We start from the raw sequence: 22,000 nt of genomic DNA, 5'->3' as shown, positions 1-22,000 counted from the left end.
CAGATCTGTGTTGGAAGAAGTGCAGCCAGAGTGCTCCTTGGAGGCCAGGATGGCCAAACTTGGACTCTCATACTTTGGACATAGTGTCAGGAGAGACCAGTCGCTGGAGAAGGATATCATGTTTGGTAAGGTAGAGGTTCAGAGAAAAAGAGGAAGACCCCCAGCGAGATGGACTGGCAAAGTGGCAGCATCAATGGGCTCAAGCATGGTAACAATTGTGAATTGGCCCAGGATAGGGCAGTGTTTCATTCTGTTGTGCTCATGGCAACACCATGTGTGTAGATTAAGAACTGAATTCCACAGAGTTTTCAAGGCCGGGCGGGGGGGGGGTGGCGGTGGTGGGAGGAAGGGGAGTGTTTCTGAGTCAGATTGCCAGACCTTTCTTCCTAGTGCCAAGTTTTTAGCCAGTCTTCTGATAACCCAACCTGTGCTAGCATACCTTGCAGGTAGGTGTCTGTAACAGTGCCCCCCTATACACACACCTGCCCAAATCTCTGAAACCTGGTAGCAAAGGGTGTATCAGCCTGGCTTCAAATCCCCACTCTCCAGTTGCTGTGGGTGTTTCTGAAAAATGGGGGAGAACAATTGTTGTTAAATGTCTTTGAGTTGGTTCAGACCCATAATGACCTTGAATAGGCTTTCCAAGGAGCGGCTAGTGAGCTTGACTTGCCTACCTTGCAGTTCAAATAACTTTGCAGTCCAGTGCATTAACCCACAGCACCACACACGGCTTAAGTGAGTTGTTACAAGGATCAAGAGAGCTCCATAAGTCCCTGGAGTCTCCTGGTCACGACAGTTACCCCAGGCACCCACCCCAACTATGCTATGTTCCCTCTGTACCAAATCTAGGCCTTTCCCTGCACCCTAGCATCCTTCTGGTTCCCAGACTCCCCCAGATCCCAGCAGGCCCAGCCCAGCTGTGGGTTGAAGGAATGCCTTTCTGTGTAATCCCTACTCTTCCAGTTTCTGGCCAGAGAATGGTTTTAGCCTCTCTGGACCTCCATTTGCTCATCAGAAGGGAAGAGGGCGACTGCTGTCGAGTCAGTTCTGACGCAGAGCAACCCTGTATAGGGTTTCTGAGGAGCAGTTAGTGGGTTTCAACTGACCATCTTGTGGTTGCAGTCCAGTGCTTATCCAGAGCCACACCAGGAGTCCTCATCTGGAAAGGGGGCATGTTAATAATATCTAAAGGCTTAGTGGGTTACACGTTGGGCTGCTAACCTCAAGGTCAGCAGTTTGAGTCCACCAGGTGTTTGCCAAATAAAAGATGAGGCTTTCTGCTCTTATAAAGATTTACAGCCTCAGAAAGCCTAAGTTGTTATTAGGTTCCATCGAGTTGGTACTAACTCATAGAAAGCCTATGCACAGCAGAACGAAACACTGCCAGTCCTCTGCCAACTTCACAATCTTTGCTACATTTGAGCCCATTGCTGCTGCCACTTGGCCAATCCATCTCGTTGGGGGTCTTCCTCTTTTTCTCTGACCCTCCACCATACCAAACATGATATCCTTCTCCAGTGACTGGTTCCTCCTGATAATATGTCCGAAGTATGAGAGACGAAGTCTAGCCATCTTGTCTCCCAAGGAGCACTCTGGCTGCACTTCTTCCAACACAGATTGGTTTATTCTTCTGGCAGCCCATGGTACTTTCAATATTCTTCTCCAACACCATAATTCAAATGCATCAATTCTTCTACAGTCTTCCTTATTCACTGTCCAGCTTTCACACGCACACGAGGTTACTGAAAATATCATGGTTTGGATCAGGCGTACCTTAGTCCTGAAACTGACATCTTTGCTCTTCAACACTTTAAAGAGGTCTTGTGTAGCAGATTTGCCTGATACAATGTGTTGTCATTTGATTTTTTGACTGCTGCTTCCATGAGTGTTGATGGTTGATCCCAGCAAAATGGTCTTTGGCAACATCAATCTTTTCTCCATTTGTATGGATGTTGTTCATTGGTCCAGTGGTGAGGATGTTTGTTTTCTTTATACTGAGATGCAATCCATACTGAAGGCTGAGGTCTTTTTGATCTTCATTGGTAAGTATTTCAAGTGCTGTTCACTTTCAGCAAACAAAGTTGTATCATTTGCATATTGCAGGTTGTTAATGAGTCTTCCTCCAATCCTGATGCCACCTTTTTCTTTATATAATCCAGCTTCTCGGATTCTTTGCTCAGCATACAGATTGAATAAGCATGGTGAAAGAATACAACCCTGATGCACACCTTTTTCTAGTTTTTAAACCATTTGCTGTTCTTTTGTTTTGTTCAAACTGCTGCCTCTTGGTCTATGTACAGGTTCCGCATGAGAACAATTAGGTGTTTTGAAATAATTATCCAATGTTGTCTATAGCTTGTCATGATCCATACAATCAAAAGCCTTTGTGTAGTCAATAAAGCACAGGTTTATTGGCATCTTTCTGACATTCTCTGCTTTCAGCCAAGATCCATTTGACATCCAATGATATCCCTCATTCCACGTCCTCTTTTGAATCCGGCTTGAATCCCTGGAAGTTCTCTTGCCAATGTATGGCTGCAGCCATTTTTGTATTATCTGTAGCAAAAATTTACTTGCAAGCCATATGATTTTTGCATTCCATTGGTCACCTCTCTTTGGAATGAGCACAAATATGGATCTCTTCCAGTCAGTTGGCTAGGTAGTTGTCTCCCAAGTTTCTTGACAGAGATGAGTGAGCGTCTCCAGTGCTGCATCACTTTGTTGAAAGATTTCCATTTGTATTCCATCAATTCTTCGTGCCTTGTTCTTTGCCAATGTCTTCAGTGCACCTTGGATTTCTTCCTGCAGTATCATTGGCTCTTGATCATATGCTACCGTTTGAAATGGTCGAACATACACCATTTCTTTTTGGTAAAGTGATTGTGTATTCCTTCTATCTTCTTTTGATGATTTTTACATCATTCAATATTTTGCCCATTGTTGTTGTTGTTAAGTGCCATCAAGTCAATTCCTATTCATAGTTAGTGAGGAGCAGCTGGTGGGTTTGAACTGGTGGCCTTGTAGATTGCAGTCTACTGCTGATCCACAGGGCCACACCAGAAATCCACTTGCCTATAGAATTTTGTCCATAGAATCCTTCAATATTGCAAGTCAAGGCTTGACTTTTTTCTTCAGTTCCCTCAGCTTGAGAAATGCTTAGCGAGTTCTTCCCTTTTGGTTTTCCAACTCCAGGTCTTTGCACATTTTGTCATAATATCTGACTTTGTTTTCTAGAACTTCCCTTTGACAGAAACTCTATACCGGTCATTATGAGTCAAAACAGCAGCCAAAGGAGCCCTGGTGGCACAATAGTTAAGCACTCAGTTGCAACCCAAAATGTTGGTAGTTGGAACCCACCCAGACATTCATTGGAATAAAGACCTGGCATTCACCCTAAAGATCCTGCCTAGAGCTCTGTTATTGTTGGTAAGTGACATCAAGTCCGTTCCTACTCATAGTGACCCTGTACAGGGTTTCTGAGGAGCTGCTGCTGGGGTTAAAGCATCAACCTTGTGGTTCAAACTGACTTTGAGGTCCAACGCTGATCCTACAGCCTCACACACCAGGATTCCCTGGGACAGTCTTTTATGGCTGAGTTGAAATGGACTCAACAGAGGCTAACAATGCCAACAAATATTACCTACATCGAACCTAAACCCAAACCAAACCCAATTGCCCCCTATATAGGTTTTCCGGAGTCCTGTGTGGTACTGTGGGTTAACGCGCTGGACTGAAAAGTGTTTCAATGGCAAGGTCGTCTGTTGAAGCTCACCAGCCACTCCTGGGAAACCCTATACTGGGTCTCTATGGGTGGGAACCAACGGATGGCACTTAACAACAACAATGTAGGTTTTCTGAGGCTGTTAAGGGAGCAGGAAGCCTCATCCTTTTTCCGTGCAGACTGGTGGGTTTGAACTGCTTACCTTGGGGTTAGCAGTCCAGTGCTTGTCCTACATTGCCATTGGAGCTCCATATGGACCCCAGATAGTATAAAACAAAGCAAACAACAACATATAACTGGTGCCCTGGAATGAATTCTGGTTCACAACACTGCCCTGTAGGATTTCCTGCTGAGCAGCTGGGGGTTTGGAAGTATAGCAGGCGAGCACTTAACCACTGCACCACCAGGGCTCCTGTCAGAAGGCCTGTTGTTGTTGTTAAGTGCCGTCGAGTCGATTCTGACCCCTAGGGACACTGTATAGGGTTTCCGAGGAGCAGGTGGTGAGCTTGAACCGCCGACCTTGCAGTTCAAAGGGCTTTGCATCCTGGCGCATTAACCCACAGCACCACACCAGGACTCCTATTTCTTGATAATGTTTCCCTGACTGTTTTCACCATTCTGCTTGCGCTTGGAAACCTGTCTCCAGCCTTGTGCTCTCCCAGCTTCAGGGGTTGGAACACCCTGTGTACCCCACCTCTCACTTCCGGCTCTGGTCTCTCCGGAAACAGACTCCTCTTGATCCAAATCTGCACTCCCAGGTCCCTCTCCAGAGGCTCCCCACACGCAGGCCTGTCACCCCCTTCACTCCCTGGTCCCTTCCTTTTACTAGAGATTTCTCTGGGATGAAATTGTTGCGTTATTTGCTGCTTGCCCTCCTTGACCCCATCCTCCGCCCAAGTTGAGTAAGGAGCGTCAAAGGCGGCTTTGTCGGGCCTCAGACTCCCAACCCAATAGCTGGTATATAGCAGGTGCTCCCAACCCAATAACTGGTATACAGCAGGTGCTCAGCAAACACCTCCAGGCGGACCTCTTTTCCTCCTCCCCCATGCCGATTTAGTCCCGCGGCGCTCAGCCTTTGCAGGGAGAGGGCGTGGGGAGCGTTCTGGCCCAGAGACGCCCAGGGACCCAGCGTGACGTCCTGGGCTCCTTCCACCCCCGCCACTGCGGGGAAACCCAGCATGGACTCGTGGGCCCGGCCCAGCGGGTTAACAAGCCCTAGCAGGCCCGGCAGGGGAGGGGGCAGGCGCCGGGCCGGGATCCGGGAGGCGAGGAGGGGAAGGGGCAGGAGGAGGAGACGGGGAGGGGCGGAGGGAACAAAGGGGGGAGATGGGAGGGAAGGGAAGGAAGAAACTCAGGGGGGAGGAGAGAGGGGGAGGAGAGAGTGGGGAGGGGCAGAGAGCACAAAGAGGGGAGGAGGAGAGAGGGGAGGAGGGGGAGGGGTGGGCCCTGGTCTGACAGGCAAGGCCAGCAACACGGCCTGGCCCGGGGAATCTGGGTGGGTGGGTGGCGGTCGCTAACAGACACCCACAGGGAGAACAGTTGGTAGAGATTAAGCCGGGGGGCGGGGAGGGGGGCGGGGAAGTAGGAGACCTATAAAGACCTTGGGGATGAAGAGAGGAACAGAAAAAGATAGAAAAGGAAGAAAGAGGGCAGAGGTTGACAAAGACAGACAACCAGAAACACACAAAATCCTGATAGACAGACCCAGAAGGGAGAGGGAAGGGTTGGAGAGACAGAGCCAAGCAGTGATAGGGGTGGGGGGGACCCTCTCCTGCCATTTCTAATATCAGAAAACATCTCAGTGCTATCTATGCTGGCCTCTTCCTGAGTTCCTGCCTCATTTTCACCTCCAGACTGCCCCTGCTTCCCTTCAGTATCCCCAGGAATATTCTGCAACCAGATACAGACCCACCCAGCATGCCAGTGGGCAGCCGTTCCATTTTCTCCATCTGTCTTGGAGCACCTACTGTGTGCTGGGGAACAGTTCTTAACCCTGGGATGCAGTAGTGAACAAAACATACACACAACATCCATTTAGCCACAGAGTTGCCATTAAAGGGGGTGGGGGGGGAAGCCAATAACAGCCAGGAAGTAGATCACTGTTGATTTAAACTGTGGGTTGTAATAAATGCAGAAAAGATTTTTAAATGGGGGTGATCTGTGTGTGTGTGTGTGTGTGAACTCTGCTTTGTCAGAATGGCCCCTTAGAGGAGGTGATACAGCAGAATGGAATGAGGCAGGGACAGAGTTGTGGCTATCTGAGGCTTGAGTGTTTCAGGCAGTTTAAGCAGCAAGTGCAAAGGCCCTGAGGCAGGACTGGGCTTGGTCCTTCTGGGCACAGGAAAAAAAGCCAGATGCAGTTTGAGTGAAGATAGCAAAGGAAGGAATCTCCCCTTCAGGCCCTTCTCCCCAACTCCTGCAGCCCCACCCACCAGGAGTGCAGAACAAAATCATTAAGAGTCATGACCCCATAGCCTGGACCTCCCTACATTTAAACCCAGGCTCAGGGACTGTGTGATGGTGAGCAAGTCACCGAGTCTCTGAGCCTCAGTTTACTCATTTCCTGTGAGGGTGTTTCCAAGGTAAAGTTAGAGACACAGTTAAAGCACTTAGCCAAGGTCCCAGGCTCCACAGAGGATCCGCAAATCAAAGTCTAGCTGCATATTGGTACTGTTTTTGTTAATTTCCTTTGCTTTTCTAATTGGTCCTGTTCATGAGGCAAACAGTTCCTCTTTTGTTTTTGTGACCTTGGGCAATTTCTTGTTCTTCCTTGGGCTTCAAGTTTTCCATCTGCACAATGGGGAGTGAGATACAAGGAGGTCTATGTAGGATCACTATGAATCCTGGTGTGGCTCTAAAGAATATGTACTAGACTGCTAACGGAAAGGTCAGCAGTTCAAATCCACCAGCTGCTTCTTGGAAACCCTACATAGGATCACTGTAAGTCGGACACTAAATGGTTTGAAATTAGGAAAGGTGTGCACCAGCGTTGTATTCTTTCACCATACTTATTGAATCTATATGCTGAGCAAATAATCCGAGAAACTGGATTATATGAAGAAGAACATGGCATCAGGATTGGAGGAAGACTCATTAACAAACTGCGATATGAAGATGATATAACCTTACTGAAACTGAAGCGAACTTAAAATACTGATGAAGATGAAAGACCAAAGCCTTAGGTATGGGTTGCATCTCAATGTAAAGGAAATAAAAATCCTCACCACTGGACCAATACAGCAAGATAAATGGAGAAAAGATTAAAGTTGTCAAAGACTTCATTTTGCTCAGATTAACCATCAACATTCATGGATGCAACAGTCAAGAAATCAAACAACATATTATTGCATTAGGCAAATCTGCTGCACAATATTTCTTTAAAGTGTTCAGAAACAAAGGTGTCAGTTTGAGGACTAAAGTGCACCCCACCAAAGCCATGGTACTTTAAATAGTCTCATATGATGTGAAATTTGGACAATGAATAAGGAAGACTGTGGAAGAATGGATGCATTTGAGTTATGGTGTTGGAAAATATTTAAAGTACCAAGGACTGCCAGAAGAACAAACAAACCTGTGTTGGAAGAGGTACAGCCCGATTGCTCCTTAGAAATCAGGTTGGGGAGATTTGGTCTCTCATACTTTGTAAATAGTATCCGGAGGTACCAGTTCCTGGAGAAGGACATCATGCTTGGTAAAATGGAGGGTCAGCGAAAAACTGGAAGAGATGGATTGGCACAGTGGCAGCAGCAGTGGACTCAAGCATAGCAAAGATTGTGAGATTGGCGTAGGACCAGGTAGGCAGAGTTTTCTTGTATTGTACATTGTACATATTGTACATAAGGTGCCTATAAATTGGTACTGACTCATCCATCCGCACTTAACAACAAAATGAGTGGAAATTGACTCTGTGGCATTGGGTTCGGTGTAAGGAGCCCTAGATAGTGCACTGTGTTAAGTGTTGGATTGCTAATCACAAAGTTGGTAGTTCAAATCCACCAGCCACTCCTCCTCGGCAGAAAGATGAAGCTATCTGCTCCTATAAAGATTTACAGTCTCGGAAGCCATAAGGAACAGTTCTTTAAGAGTCACCGTGAGTTGGAATGAACTCGATGGCAGTAGTTTTAATTCCACCGTAAGGAACCCTGCTGACTCAACAGCTAAACTCTCTACTGCTGAGAGGTTGGCGGTTCAAACCCACCAGCTGCTCTGAGAGAAAAAGATGAAGCTCTCTGCTTCCTTATGGAAAGACTCTATGGAGCAGTTCTGTCCTGTTCTACAAGGTTGTGATGGAAGGAGTCAGAATCAACTTGATGGTAGTGGATATGGGTTTGGGTTCAAGAAAGTTGGTGGTTCGAACTCGGTGGGAGAAAGATATGACAGTTGGCTTCCATAAAGATTACAGCCTTGGAAACCCTTAGGGCAGTTTCGACTGGACAGCAATATGTTAGGTATGGTAATTCCACAATCTTTGTAAAATGTCTTCTTTTTCTTTTCCAAGATTGAGTTAAAGCTCAAACATCCGGACAACAGGAAGCAGGAAGGCCACATCATAAATCTTTCAGAAGGCAGATGTGCATGCCCCAAGACTGAATGTTTTAATGGGTCATATGCTAGTTATAGAGGAGTCCTGGTGTAGCATAAGTGCTGGACCTCAAGGTTGGCGGTTCAAACTCACCATCTGCTCCATGGAAACACCATACAGGGTCACACTACACATGGAACCAACTTGATGGCAATTAACAACAACATCCTAGTTACAGAGTTGGGTGTGTGTGTGCGCAAACAGCTAACACAATGCCCGCTGAAATGTTGGAGGTTCAAGTCCACCCAAATACACTCAGAAGAAAGACCTGGCGATCTACTTTAAGAAACATCATCAGTCACTGAAAACCCAAGGGAGCATGGTTCTGCTCTGACACATTTAGGGTCCTCATGAGTCTGAGTTGATTTGATAGCAACTTGTTTTATTCTAATTCTAGCACAGATTTGGTCTTTGGGGGACCTGGGATGCTCTCAGGTGAAGGACACTGGGTAAGGGCAGAGGTTGGGCCAGCCCTCCCTACCCGGCCTCTGAGATTCTTCAGCACTGAGGCAGCTGAACCATTGTATGGATGGGGAAATTGAGGCCAGTGGAGTACAAGATCCCTGCTGTTCCACCTCACACCCCCGAGCTACTCAGAGCCCCAGCTGCAAAACACTTCTCCCAGGAGGGGAAGGGGCGGGGTGTGTGTGTGTGTGTAAGTTTTTGAGGGGCCAAAATGGGGGTTCGGGCAGAAGGCCAGAGAGGGCAAGGGCAAGAGGAGACGCCTCTGGATGGGTGTATAGACGCAGAGAACTAAGAGAGGGGGCTTGGGGAGGGGAAGGACTCTGAGGCAGGGGCTCCCACAGATAAACAGGGTTTTGGAAAGGGGTGGGGTATTCAACCCACCCGTGCGGAGCTGTCTCGGTCTTCTCTCTCTAGCCTCCTCCTCAAATTCCTTTTCCATGTCTCTTTCTCTCTGTGCCCCCTTTCCGCCCCTCCCCCTTCCTCCCTCCCTTCTCCTCGTCTCCCCATTTCCCTCCCTAAATCCCCTCCTCCAATCCTCTCTAGTTCTCTCCCTTCCCTCCCTCCCCATTCTCTCCCTATCCCTCTTCTCTCTCCCCTCCCCTCTTTCCCTCCCCCCTCCCCCACCCCTTCCTCCCGCCTCATTAGGCGCGGCCGCGGCGCGGGGCCCATTAGCGGATCAATTAGCCGAGGTCGCCGGCGGCGGAGTCGTTAAGCGCCGGGAGGCCGCGGCGGGGGAGGGGGCTGGGGACGGCGCCTCCACCAGCCTAGGCTTCCCGACCCGATCGCTCTCCCCTAGGGCCCCTTGTCACTACTCCTGCTAGCAACTCCTAGACCCAACCCTGACCCCTCCTGTGACCGCTCCCTGGGAGAAGGGGGGGGAGGGTCCTACTCTCCCCATCCGCGTCTGTAAAGGACCCTAAGGTCCAGAGGGAGACCCCGGGGTCATGGACAAGGCAGTGGCAGGCAGAAGACCCCCGTGTTTGTGACCTTTCGTTTGCCAGCAGCATCAATAATAGTAACAACAAAAATAATAGTAATAATTGTGTCATCCAACAGTTAGGGAGCTAGTGCAGATTTCTGCTAATTCTAATTTCCCAGAAACGAGGGCAGCTGAGTGACTCCATTTACCCACCACAGCAGTAATTAGCGTTGTCCCCTCCCCTCCCCCGGCCCCCACTGTGAACCCAGATCCGCCCTCCAAGCTCTGAATGAATACACTTTGCTAACATTCTTTCCTTGTACAAATTTCAAAAAATGCAGCCTCCCCTCCCCCTTTTCTCTCTTGTCCTCCATCAAGGCCCCTACTGACTCCTTTTCTCCCTGAATGACTTTTACGAATTTATTTTCCTGTCTATCTAGTCATGCAGGTGTTGGGAGGTAATTCCAACTCTTGGCGATCCCATGTAACAAAGCAGAACTCTCCCACAGGATTCTTTTCTAGGCTGTCATCATTACTGGGGATCACCAGATCTTTCTCTTGGGGAATGGCTGTATGGATTAGAGCCACCAACCTTTGGGCTACCAGAGAACCATTTTAAGCAGGGTTCCTTACCCAAGTACTATGAACAGGGATTTCTGTAGCGTAGTGGTTACGAATCGGGCTGCGAATCTTAAGGTCTGTGGTTCGAAACTACCAGGCGCTCCGCGGGAGAAAGATGAGGCTTTCTACTCCCGTAAAGATTTACACCCTCGGAAACCCTGTACAGGGTCGCTATGGGTCGGAACCGACTCGATGGCACTTAACAACAACAACAACTTTATACAGAGGGTTGTCTCTGTGATTACACTCATTTTACAGATAAGAAAACTGAGCCTCCAGTGGGGAAATCAACACTATTTGCCTAGTTATGCAATAATGAAAGGAAGGGCCAGGATTTAAACCCACCTTGGAGACCCCATGATCATAACCATTTATAGAAACCATCAGTAACAGCTGATGTTTCCTGCAGACTCTAGGAATATACATGGTGTGGGGGAGGTATCTGAGGGCTGGTTATCAAGAGTCCCTGGATTTAACACTTGACTGCTAACCCAAAGGTTGGTGGTTCAAACCCATCCAGAGGCGTGTCAGAAGAAAGGCATGCCTATCTGCTTCTAAAAGCCATTGAAAACGCTGTGGCGCACAGGTCTACGCTGCGCACACTGGGTCCTCAAGAGTTGGAATCGACTTTAAGGTAGCACGTTTGCTTTGATTTAGAGGAGTGTCATTGCCCCCACTTTGGAGGAGAGGTAGGAAGGAAGACTTCCAGAAAACAGTACCTTTTGAAGAATCTAAAAGGAGAAGCATTGGAGAAGAGGAGAAAAAAAACCACTATTCCCATTAGCAGGAACAGCAAGATGCTGAACTTGGCTGTAGCTTGCTGAAATTTCCTAACTGTAAACTATAGCACCCAGAGACAAAACACACAAACAGTACATGAAGGGCTCTGTGGATAACCAGAGTGAACGCACACTTGGAATCAGCTCTATGACCAGGATAGAACAGCTTCCATATCCCTTCTCCGGCTTCCAGACTTCAAGGATGTAGCCCCGAGACTTCCCATGAGCTAGTCTGCTTGTCTGTTTTGCTTCTTGATATAAATGGACTCACACAGCACTTCCTGTGTACCCAGCTCCTTTTGTTCTGCATTACAAGAGTGTGGGATGCAGCACATATTAAGTACTATTACTTGCTGCCATGGAGTTGCACCCCCCCCTTACCTCGGACTCTCGGTGACCCCCTGTGCACAAGTGAAAGAAACGCTGTCCAGATTTGCTCCATCTTCATGAGCAGTTTCGGGATAGGGCTAGTGTGATCCAGGGATTTTCAATGGTTGATTCCTTGGAAGTAGGTTTTGGGCCATTCTTCCAAGGCACCTCTAGTAAGTTTGCACCAGCAGGGCCTCCCATTCCCCGTTTCTCCCCTGGCTGGGCAAGAAAGACTTATGGCCAAGATCAGAGGGCTGATGGGTTTCCTTTCCTCCAGGATTCTCCTTCAGTATACTGGGCTCTGAGTAGATTCCCAGTCTCATCTTGTTTCTGGGGACCCTGACTTGGGGTCTGAGAAACCTGCTCCCCCATTTACTAGCTCTAGCACCCCTGGGAGGCTGCTTAGCCCAACTGCCCAAACAGCTGGTTCACCCTCAAGCCCCCAGCTCTGCCCCTCTTCCCTTCCCTTCCCTCCCCATGCATTGCTATGAGCCTTCAAAGTAAACCAGCTGCCCTCTCTGGACAAAGTGACCAAATTCAGGTGTTGGGCCAAGGAACACAGGTGCAAACACAATGTCTGGCACAGCTTGGACTCCTGATCTCCCATCCTGCACCACACAGGGGAAGGGGGCTCAAAAGACTCTTAAGGAAACCCCCCTCCTTCTCCGGAGGTGGGGTGGGGTGTGGTGGGGAGGGGGCACTGCACAGCAGCCCACAACAGAGAGAGGCAGGAATACAGCGACCAACCTTCTCACATCTTTATTTGAAAGGCACAGCTAAGCCCACCCTATACAGTGTCTCTACTTCTCCCTGCAGAGATCAAACGACTACACACACACACATAAAGAAAGCTAAACCTAAAAGGCTTTATACAGATACAGGTGTGGGTGGTTTTTTTTTTTTTTTTAAATATCCCTTTTCTTAAAAGACAAGCTAGTATACTGGAAAAAAAAAAAAAAAAAGGAAGAAAAAAATAAAAATAAAAACCGAGACAACTTTAGTACCCTCATCTTTATTTGGGAAGGGGGGAGGGGAAGCCTGGGTCACCCACCCCCACCTGCTGGTCCCAGCTAATCTTGCTGCCCTCTATCCCCTCTTCTGTGTTGGGGGGGGAGAGGACCAAGTGGGTAGAATGCTGAAGAGTGGGCTGGAGGTGGAGGAGGAAACAGAAGTGGGTGACAGGGGAGGGAGGGAGACAAGGGGTGCCCAGGGCAGGGAGGGGGCAGCTAGCATTGTATCGCATGCAGTGCCAGGGAGGGTGGCCGGGGCTGGGGGGTGGCCTTGGTGTGCCCCAAAGGACTGGAGGGCCGACTGTCAGTTACACATGTGCAAACCAGGGACGTGTGTGTAGGGGGGTGTTTTTGTAAGGTTTTGCTTCCTTAGAACCTGGCCTCCCATTTGCCCCCTCCAGGCCTCATCTGTGGTATGTGAGCAGGTGAAGGGGGCTGCAAGGGGGGGGGGGGGTAGGTGCAAAGCTAGGGAGCAGCACACAGGCAGAGACAAGGCTCCAGCAGGCGGCTGCCATAAATACTATCAGAGTTAAGCTATACTGTGGCATGTGGGCTGAACATTCCTTTCTTTCCATGTCTGTCTCCCCTGTCCCGCCACCCCCTCCATGCCGGCCACCCGCTAATCCGACTTCTCCCCATCATCCTCCTGGTGGGTGTCACCATCGTGCCCATTCTTATCTTCCTTGGAGAGGTGGGCCTGGGAGCCCAGTGCGGACAGCGAGAGAAGGCCTGTACCCGCGCTGACCGCCGGCAGTGAGGGCGGCTGCAACCCCACGGGCAGCGGGGTCAGGGGCAGGGCCAGGGCCTGCAGTTGTGACAGCTGGTGGGCTTGGAGCTGCTGCTACAAAGGCAAGCGTGGGGAGAGTGTTAGCGGACACTACCTCGGGCCCACCCACCGGCCACCTATCCCCGCCCATCCCAGGCCCTGGACATACTCGGATGATAGAGTTCAGCTCAGGGGCAGTGACCTGCTTAGCTCTCTCGATGGCTCCCAAGACTTGCTGTTGGTGCTGGAAGGGGAGAGGGGAGAGGAATCAGGGACTATGTCTCTATCTCGGGGTGGGGGGGCATGTACCCATTAGCTACCCTCATGGCTTTCCACCCCACCAGAGTCCCCTCTCCAGCTGTTTCCTTCCACCAAGCCTCAATCTGCTCATCTGAAAAATGGGGACAAATAGAGATACACAGAAAACCTAATAAGGGTTGGCAGCAGGTACTTTAGAAGAGGCCTTTGTGCAGTGGACTACCTGCTCAACCATACAGGGCCGTCCTGGTCCCTGGAGCTTGGAGACAGTATGCTGAGAGCCAGTTTTGATCCCTCTCCCACCACAGTTGGGGAAGGCCCAATGGAAAGAAACTCAAGACCTTCTGAATCCAGATTCAGGGTATTTTCCGCTATAGTCCTTCCTACAAATCTGTCTCTCCTGCTTTCAGATGTTAGAATCTACCAGTTTCCCTTTAAGCCTTGACTGCTAGGAAGCCCTCACCAAGAAAGACAACACCAAGGGCCCTCATTTCTGGGGCTTTAACTATGGAATTGTTGTCCGGGGGAGATTTTACTGTATAGTACTTCCTCTGAAGGGCTCAGGGATATAGGATTAAAGCGGAAATGAGACCTACCAACCAGCTAGAAGGAAACCTAGTAACACAGTGATTAAGCACCTGGCTGCTAACCAAACGGTCGGTGATTTGAACCCAGCAGCTATTCTGTGGAAGCAAGCTGAAGACTGTAGCTATTAAATGCCTTCCAGTCAGTTCTGACTCAGAGCAAGTCGCTGACGGGTTTGAACTGTCGACCTTGTGGTAAGCAGTCCAGTGATTACCCCACAGCGCCACACCAGGACTCTACAAATATCCCCTGAAATCTTATCAGACAATAATTTCGCTTTGTCGTTGTTATGTGCTGTGGAGTCGGTTCTGACTCGTTGTTGTTATGTGTCCAACCCATAGCGACCCTGTACAGGGTTTCCAAGGCTGTAAATCTTTACGGGAGTAGAATAGCGACGGGTTAAAAATGTCTACCTTGAGCTTTGTGCTTTTTTAAGAACCTCTCTTAGGGGATCAGATTGACGATGGTGACTGGAAAGGTTCTATAGGAACCTTAGGAAGCAGTGAGTTTATGCTCTTGGAAGGAGAAAACAACTGGGGAAAGGAACTGAGTAAGGAGCTCTCTGGTAGCATAGTGGTTACGAATCAGGCTGCGAACCTTAAGGTCAGCAGTTTGAAACTACCAGCCGCTCTGCAGGAGAAAGATGAGGCTTTCTGCTCCCGTAGAGATACGGAACAGAATCGACAGCACTTCACAACAACATGGTGGTGCAGCTTTAAGAATTCAGGATATTAACTGGGCTCAGTGAATTGCAAATGTAGAAACTATTCAATTGGTGAATGTCCTGTTATGGGTATTCTCAACAACAAAAATCCCAGAGAATCTGAGTGGGTGGTGTGGTCACTGTGTGTGGGTACATTTGTGGCGGCCTATCTGTGTCTCTGCGCTTGTCTGATGCCTATGTCTGTGTGTGCACGTTGTTGGTAAGTGTCGTGGAGTTGGTTCCTACTCATAGCGACCCCATACAGGGTTTCCAAGGAGCGGCTGGTGGGTTTGAACTGCTGACCCTGCAGTCCAGCCGACTGACTTTGCAGTCCACACCAGGGGCTCTCTATGTGTGAAGGTTGTTGTTAAGTGCCAATGGAGTCGGTTCTGACTCATAGCGACCCTGTACAGGATTTCCGAGGCTGTAAATCTTTACGGGAGCAGAAAGCCTCATCTTTCTCCTGTGAACAGCTGGTAGTTTCAAACTGCTGACCTTGCAGTTCACAGCCAGATTCGTAACCACTACGCTACCCAGAGCTCCTTATGTGTGCATGTATGTGCCAACAATCCTGTCTTGTTTGTGTGTTCACCTGTCTATCTGTGTATGCCCGTGTCTGTGACTATGTACTTCTGGGTGAGTTTTCCAACTGTGTATCTGTGTGCGTGGAGATGTGATGCTGTTTCTGTACCACTGTGTGCATCAGTGTCTCTGTGCATGTTTCTACACATGTAGCTTTGTCTGTCTCTGCACCCATGTGCATTTCTGTGTGTGCATCTGTGGAAGTCTATGTGTTTGCATGTGTGTCTGTGTGCAATTTGGGTGTAAGCATGTATGCCTGATTGCCCTCTTTCCCCACTGCCCCCTAGCCCTGTTCCTGGCTCGATGCACCCAGCAGTCTAGGAGTAAAAGGTGGATGAGAGGCGGGAAACCCCCTTATCGAGGTCTGAGCATAGCTGACATTCTTCACTGGAAAATGACTCACTGGGGTTAGGCATTCCATGGGGCAGGGTGACCTCTCCCTCCAGCACCTGCACACACCCTAAATCTTCCAGTTACAGTGGGACCACAGCAGGATGGGGAGGGCTGGAGTAACCCCAAACACCCAGAACATGGCTCCTAGATGGCAGTGCATAGGACCTGTGCGAAGGGCAGGGCCCCTCTGCGGCTCCTCCCCAAGCTCCGCCCCACTTACCTCTTGGGACAGGTAGGGCAGAACCTGGGCACAGATCCCATTCAACCTCTTCACGATTTCAGCCTGAAACACACAGGCCCTTCAGTAGGGTGGGCCAGTACCAGGCGGCCCCGGAGGGCACACAGAGCATCTGTCTACCCTAGGGGCTGGGCTGGGTCAGCAGAACTGGGTCGGGGCCCCAGTCACATAATCGGGGGGAAGGGGGGAGTGGGAGTGTTCACGCTCGGGCTAAGGGCACTGGGCCAAACCTGGTAGGCGGGGCACCTGGTAGGCGGTAAGCTCTTGGTGGGAGGCCAGGGAGGAGGAGGACCATGGGCATTACTGTTCTGACCATCACTGACCTTAGTCCCTTTGGGACACCGCTGGCAAAAGCAAAGCCACAGAAGGCAAAGGATTGGGGTGAGGGGCTTCTGGGGGAAGCGCTGTGTTGGCACAGATCACCTCCCTTCACAGCCACAAAGGAGCCATGATGGGGGGGGGGTGCTGGCAGCTCCTCCCAGTCGGGGAGTAAGAACAGAAGAGTGTGGGGGAGGGGTGCATAACAGGATAACAGGGTGGACTTGGGGCTCTGCCAGGGGCAGGATCCTACCTGCCTAGGGGTTTGGGGGAGGGCCAGAGGGAGCCATACCTGCTTGTGCATTTCAATGTTCAAGCCATATGACATCTCGTAGTACTGTGGGAGGAAGGTGACAGAGAGGGGCATGGGAAGATGGGGAGACAGGGAGGGGAGTATGAGAGGAGCAGGCTGCCTGCACCCAGGGGAGCAGCTGTGGGAGATGGGGGCTTTAGGTCTCAGCCTCCCCTGGCTCCCCTGGGTTCTGGACTAATTATGAAGCCCCAGCCCCTCCCCACACATTCCTGGATCCTAATCTTTGATCTTTACTTGCATCTTGTCTGCGGGTGGCCCCTGACTTGGGAAAGTTTACCTCCCAGGGTATAAATAATCCAGGATAAACAAAGCCTGCTGGGGCCAGCAGTGCCCCCTCCCCACGCCCCAGATCTGACCCTGTCCTTCCTTTGCTCTAAGCCCTCCCATGGCTCCCCACTATGACCCCCACCCCCACCCCACAGAAGGACAACACTCAGCCAGCTCCTACTCATTCGTCATTGCCCCAGCTGTAGTGCCCCAATCCAATGCAACCATCTAGGTTTCTATCTCAGGCAGTATCCCACTTGCAGGTCCTGGAGTCCTGGAGTCCTGGGGTCCCCTCTGGCCCCAGCCTGGAAAAGTCTGGGCTGTCTGCTGTAGGAATTTCCAGCATTGCTTGGCACAGACTGGGGCAAAGCAGGGAGATTCTGACACAGAAATCTCCACCTGCTAGGTAGGAAACCTGGCAGCTCAGAACCGTAGGGCCTCAAATATCAGGACAAAGAATGCAGTATCACCCCTAACAAGCATGGTTTACATGGGGGCGGTCAGCCTTCAGCCCAGGAGTCCTACCCCAAAGCTTGGGTGTGGAAGGGTTAAGCATCAGGATGGCGGGGGGTGGGTGGGTGGGAGACTGTGGGGGTGGGGAGACCCTACAGCTCCCCCGTGGCAGTTCCTGGCTCTCACTGCCAGGCCAGTGGCCGCTGCCAAGGACAGCCGGGGGACCTGGCAGGCCCAGGCTGCAACCCGGCGGTTTGGCATCTCAGCCACTGCCTGGGCCAGTGGCCAGGCTGAAGCAGTGGGTTTATCCCGGCAGGGGCGCTGAGACCAGGCCCTGAACCCTTGTCAGAGGAGGTGACTACGATTAAAGAAGCAGCCACCCACCCACTGGACCCAGGGGCTGAAGTGACATTACCATCACATAGTGACGCTGCATCTCCGACTTCTCACTCGCCAACTTGTCACATTCGAGCTTCAGGCTGAAGAAAGAAAGGAGAGTGGGGTGGGGGGCAGGGATCCAGGTTAGGTGCCCCATTGTTCAGAGGGGCAGTGAAAGTGAGGCTCCCAGGAGGGGGAAATTAGAGGCTACCCAAGCCAAGCCCCAGGCAGAGGCCAGCTGGGCTTATTCCTGGTAGGGTCAGTTCACAGACTTCGATGAGGGACAAACACGTCCAGCTGGACCTGAGGGCAGGACATTCAGGCATCCTGTGACACTGGGCAAGGATCCGAGCGAGCCTCAACTTCCCTGACTGTAAACTGGGGATGAAGAAGCAAGGCGATGGAAGAAGTGGTTAACACTCAAAACAACAAAAACAAATGCCGAGAGTGGTCAGACAAGGATTCTAGAACCTTCCACTATGTCACTCAATTGGGTCTGGGTCGGTGGTAATGTCTTCCCTCTGTTTGATGGATGATGTAATGGACAGATGATGTAATGGACGCTCAGAGAAGGTGAGTAATTGGCTCAAGGTCACACAGCCAGGAAGCAGGAGGAATAAATAGAAACCAGCTGGTGACAGGGCTGGGAGAGGACCAACTGGGGAACCTCAAAGTGCTCCCACCCCTCTATGAGCACAGAGTGTTCAGGGGTGTAAAATGGGGAGGAGACTGGGTCAGCTGAAAGCCCCTAGGTCTGGCATTCATTGAAATCATATGTCTCAAGTCAGAGGCACACTTAGACCGTCTGGTCTCACTGTGTATCTCCCATGATCCAGGATAGGAGGGACAAGAAGTCGAGCCAAGCACCTAAGAAAAAAATTGGGGGAAACCAAGCAGGGGGATCCCCATGGGCTGGCTGTCTCTCCATAACTACCTTAGCCCAAACTCCATCACTAAGAAACAGAGGAACTGCCTTCATAGCTCTAGCTTTCCAAGCTGCATGGCTGTGAGCAAATTTCTCCCCTTTTCTGAGCCTCAAGTTTCCTCCTAGGTTAAAATACAAACCTCCCAGGGAGGGGTGGTAAGGATTCACTAACTTAAGACAGGAAGTTGGGGAGAGTGTGCTGACAATAGTCAGCACTCAATAAATGTTCACAGCTTGTGGCTCTTAACTGTCACTCTACAAGATGGACCAGGTCATCATACAGACCCACAGCCCCTCCCCCCCACTGATATTTATATTATTTAAAAATGTATGTTTGTTATAAAAACAGCATCTATGATTGTTCTGTTGAATGCAAAAGCGATGATCTGCTTTGTTTAATTCACAATGAAAAAAATTTTAAACTAAGAAAAAAAGAAGCAATTTCACCCCAAATCCTGGACCTTTCTGGTCCATTAGGAGGAAGGCTTCTGTCGTCTGGCCAATCCTGTGTGGGCCCAAGTCAGTCCCTACTCATAGTGACCCTGTATAGGGTTTTCTGAGGCTATAAGAATATAGCATCATTCTTCCTCAGAGCAGCTGGTGGGTTTGAACTGCCAACCCCGTGGTTAGCAAGCAGTCTAGTACTTATCCTGCAGCACCTAATATGGTATAGTTAAGTGCTATCGAGTTGGTTCCGACCCTGTATAGGGTTTCTAAGGAGTGGCAACCCTGTATAGGGTTTCTAAGGAGTGGCTGGTGAACCTGAACTGCCAACCACCAAAATCGGTTCAAACTGACTTTGCAGTTCAGTGTATTAACTCACAGTGCCACACCAGGACTCCTAATATGGTGGTGGTGGTTATGTGCCGTTGCACAGGTTCCAACTCATAGCAACTCTGTATAGAGTTTCTGAGACTGTAAATCTTTACGGAAACAGTAAGCCTCATCTTTATGGTTGTTGTTGTTGTTGTTAAGTGCCGTTGAGTCAGTTCTGAAATAGTGACCCTGTATAGGGTTTCCGAGGAACAGCTGGTAAGCTTGAACTGCCGACCTTGCAGTTTAAAGGGCTTTGCAGTCTGGCGCATTAACCCACATCACCACACCAGAATTCCCTATAGTACAGCAGGACATTGTGGCCCAGCAGACAGAGATCCCAGAGCTGAGAGGGGGAGGCATGTTTGCCCGCTGACAATGTCTTTGGAATTGATCCAGTGAGGTACACACAGGCCTGGTAAAGTCCCTAAATCCTTCACATCACAGGGCAAGTGTTATATACCTGTGCCTCAAGGTCTTCATGTCTAGATTGGGTAACAGAAGGCTGGACAAGAGAACATACTTTCAGTATGCAGTTAGGGAATACCCCAAAATGTTGCATAAATGTTTATTTTATTTTATTTTATTTTTTTTAAAAGAAGAAATCAATATTCCCTTCTTGAGGAAAAGCCAAAAACCTTCAAAGAATACCTTTGTGGGTGGGGAAGCGAGGTGTACATAAGGCCCTACAAGGATTTCTGACCACAAGATTCCCTTCTGATTTCCAGGTGAGGACCCCACTGTCCCCTTGGAAAGGCTGGGTTCAAACCTCCGCTTCCTCATCTAGAGCTAAGCCCTAACTTCTCTGAGCCTCAGTCCCCCAATGTGTAAAACAAGGTCAATAATGGTTCCTTCCCTGAAACCTGGCTGGCATGCGGCAAGCTGTTGAGAAATATCACAAGGTACAATTCGGAGAAATAGAATCTCCTTTGAGAATCTGTGGGAAACCAGGCCCCCTTCCCCTAAACCTGTGCACACAGTAAGTACCACAGCAAAAAAAATTAAATAGTTTTTTTTTTTTTAATGAAAGGGGTCTTAATGTAGAAGGCCCAGTCCCTAATTCCAGTTGCTTGGTGGTCTTTTACGTGTTGGAATTTTGGAAGAGGGGACTCTGAAGCTAGACAGTTGTGTCTTTGGATAGGTCATCCAGCTTTTCTGTGCCTCATTATTTTCACCCGTGGACTGGACCTGTTTTGTATAAATGTGTTACTATCGGTCTAGAGCTTAGCCTACAAGATGGCATACGCTAAGATCTTCTATTTAAATATTTCTTAAAGTACATGTGTATGACGGGGAGGGGGCAATCTCCAGATGCTCCCCTTCCCCCGCCTTCCCTCCCCTCCACAGCCCAGCTCACCTGTGGTACTGGGCCTGCAGCAGCTGAAACTCATCTTTGATTCGATCACAGGAGTCCGAGGTGGTGAATTTGAGTTGCTGGGGCAGGTGCGAAGAGCCCTGTGTGGTGGGGGGCTACGGGTCAGGGCCTGGAGGGCCGGGAGCCTCTCCTTCCCCAGGCAGCCAGGAGGCGGCGGCCGCGCAGCTGCAGCGCCCCCCTCGTGCCCCACTTCCTGGGCCCGTGTTTACAGCCTTTGGCGCGGCCCCCCGGCCCGCTTCCTGCCCCCGCCTCTCCCCGGGGGAAGCCAAAGGGGGTGGGTGAGCCGGGAGCAGCCTGTCCCTCGCCACCCCCAGGCTTAGGGGGTGGGTTTTAAGGCCTGTTCTTAATGGGGGGCAGGGTGCGCCTTCTATCACCCCTCCAAAGCGCCCAAGGGGGGTGCACGTCAGCGTTCCCCAACTGGATCTCCACAGCCGCCTGGGGTGCCCCCCCAGGCTTCACTGCAAAGTCTTGTGTGGGGGGAGGGGCGTCTCCCAGCGCCCATAATGTTTGGGGGTGGTCCTCACAACAGATTTCCAGTGCAATGCATTTCCTGAGGTTGAGCTCTCCAGGGAGAGGTGCGCATCGGGTTGCCCCCCCCCCAAGAAACCCCAGAGGAAGGGGTGACCCGAGGGGCTCCTGAGAGACCCAGGCAAAGGCCGTCCTCGCTCAGTGGGGGGAAGGGGGACATCTGGTACTGGAGAAAGGGTACAAAACCGGGGTGCTGGAGGAAGCGCTAGGAGTTTGAGGGATCAGGCCCGGAACCTGGAGGGTCGCGGGGCTCGAGAACTTGGGGGGTCCAGGACCCGGAAGCTAGGGTACGAGGCCTGTAGGGGGTGAAATGGACTAGGAGCTGGGATTTGGGGCGCTGGGCCCAAGAGCTGTGGGGAACTGGGCCCAGGAAGTCGGGGCTGGAGGGGGGGAAGAGTAGGGCCTGGTGTTGGGGGGAGCAGGTCTGGAGCAGGGGGTGCGGGCCCGGAGGTGGGGGGGGCACCGACCAGGAGCCGGAAGGGGGCCGCGGCGGGCCGGGCGGGCCCCGCTTACCGAATGCCTGCTTTGTGGAAACATCATGTCAGTCGCGGCGGGGGGCGCGGGCTGCGCCCCAGCTGTGCGCCCCCGCTTGGGCTGCTCGGGGCGCCGGGCGCCGCGCCTTTGTCCCGGCGCCGATCG

The 22,000-nt window shown here is 50.7% G+C and overlaps 1 protein-coding gene across 2 annotated transcripts; it reads right to left on the bottom strand.

The window, feature by feature from the left end:
- Nucleotides 1-12,959: 12,959 nt before the first annotated feature.
- On the bottom strand, nucleotides 12,960-21,972 carry AES (amino-terminal enhancer of split). 2 transcript variants are annotated; one of them, XM_006868960.1, is made up of 7 exons: nucleotides 21,875-21,972; nucleotides 20,816-20,913; nucleotides 17,758-17,821; nucleotides 16,602-16,646; nucleotides 15,974-16,036; nucleotides 13,402-13,476; nucleotides 12,960-13,307 (listed from the first exon to the last, which is right to left on the bottom strand). In XM_006868960.1, the coding sequence occupies exons 1-7, from the start codon at nucleotides 21,899-21,901 to the stop codon at nucleotides 13,086-13,088; spliced, it is 594 nt and encodes a 197-aa protein (XP_006869022.1). In that variant the 5' UTR covers nucleotides 21,902-21,972; the 3' UTR covers nucleotides 12,960-13,085. The 2 variants fall into 2 exon arrangements, with proteins under 2 accessions (XP_006869022.1, XP_006869023.1); XM_006868961.1 differs by having other exon boundaries at nucleotides 13,086-13,304; nucleotides 21,875-21,901.
- Nucleotides 21,973-22,000: the final 28 nt, after the last annotated feature.

This window comes from Chrysochloris asiatica, unplaced genomic scaffold (genome assembly GCF_000296735.1).
Source record: "Chrysochloris asiatica unplaced genomic scaffold, ChrAsi1.0 scaffold00125, whole genome shotgun sequence".
Lineage (NCBI taxonomy): Eukaryota > Metazoa > Chordata > Mammalia > Afrosoricida > Chrysochloridae > Chrysochloris > Chrysochloris asiatica.
The sequence above is the reverse complement of the archived record's forward strand: the minus strand, read 5'-3'. Positions and strand labels throughout refer to the sequence as shown.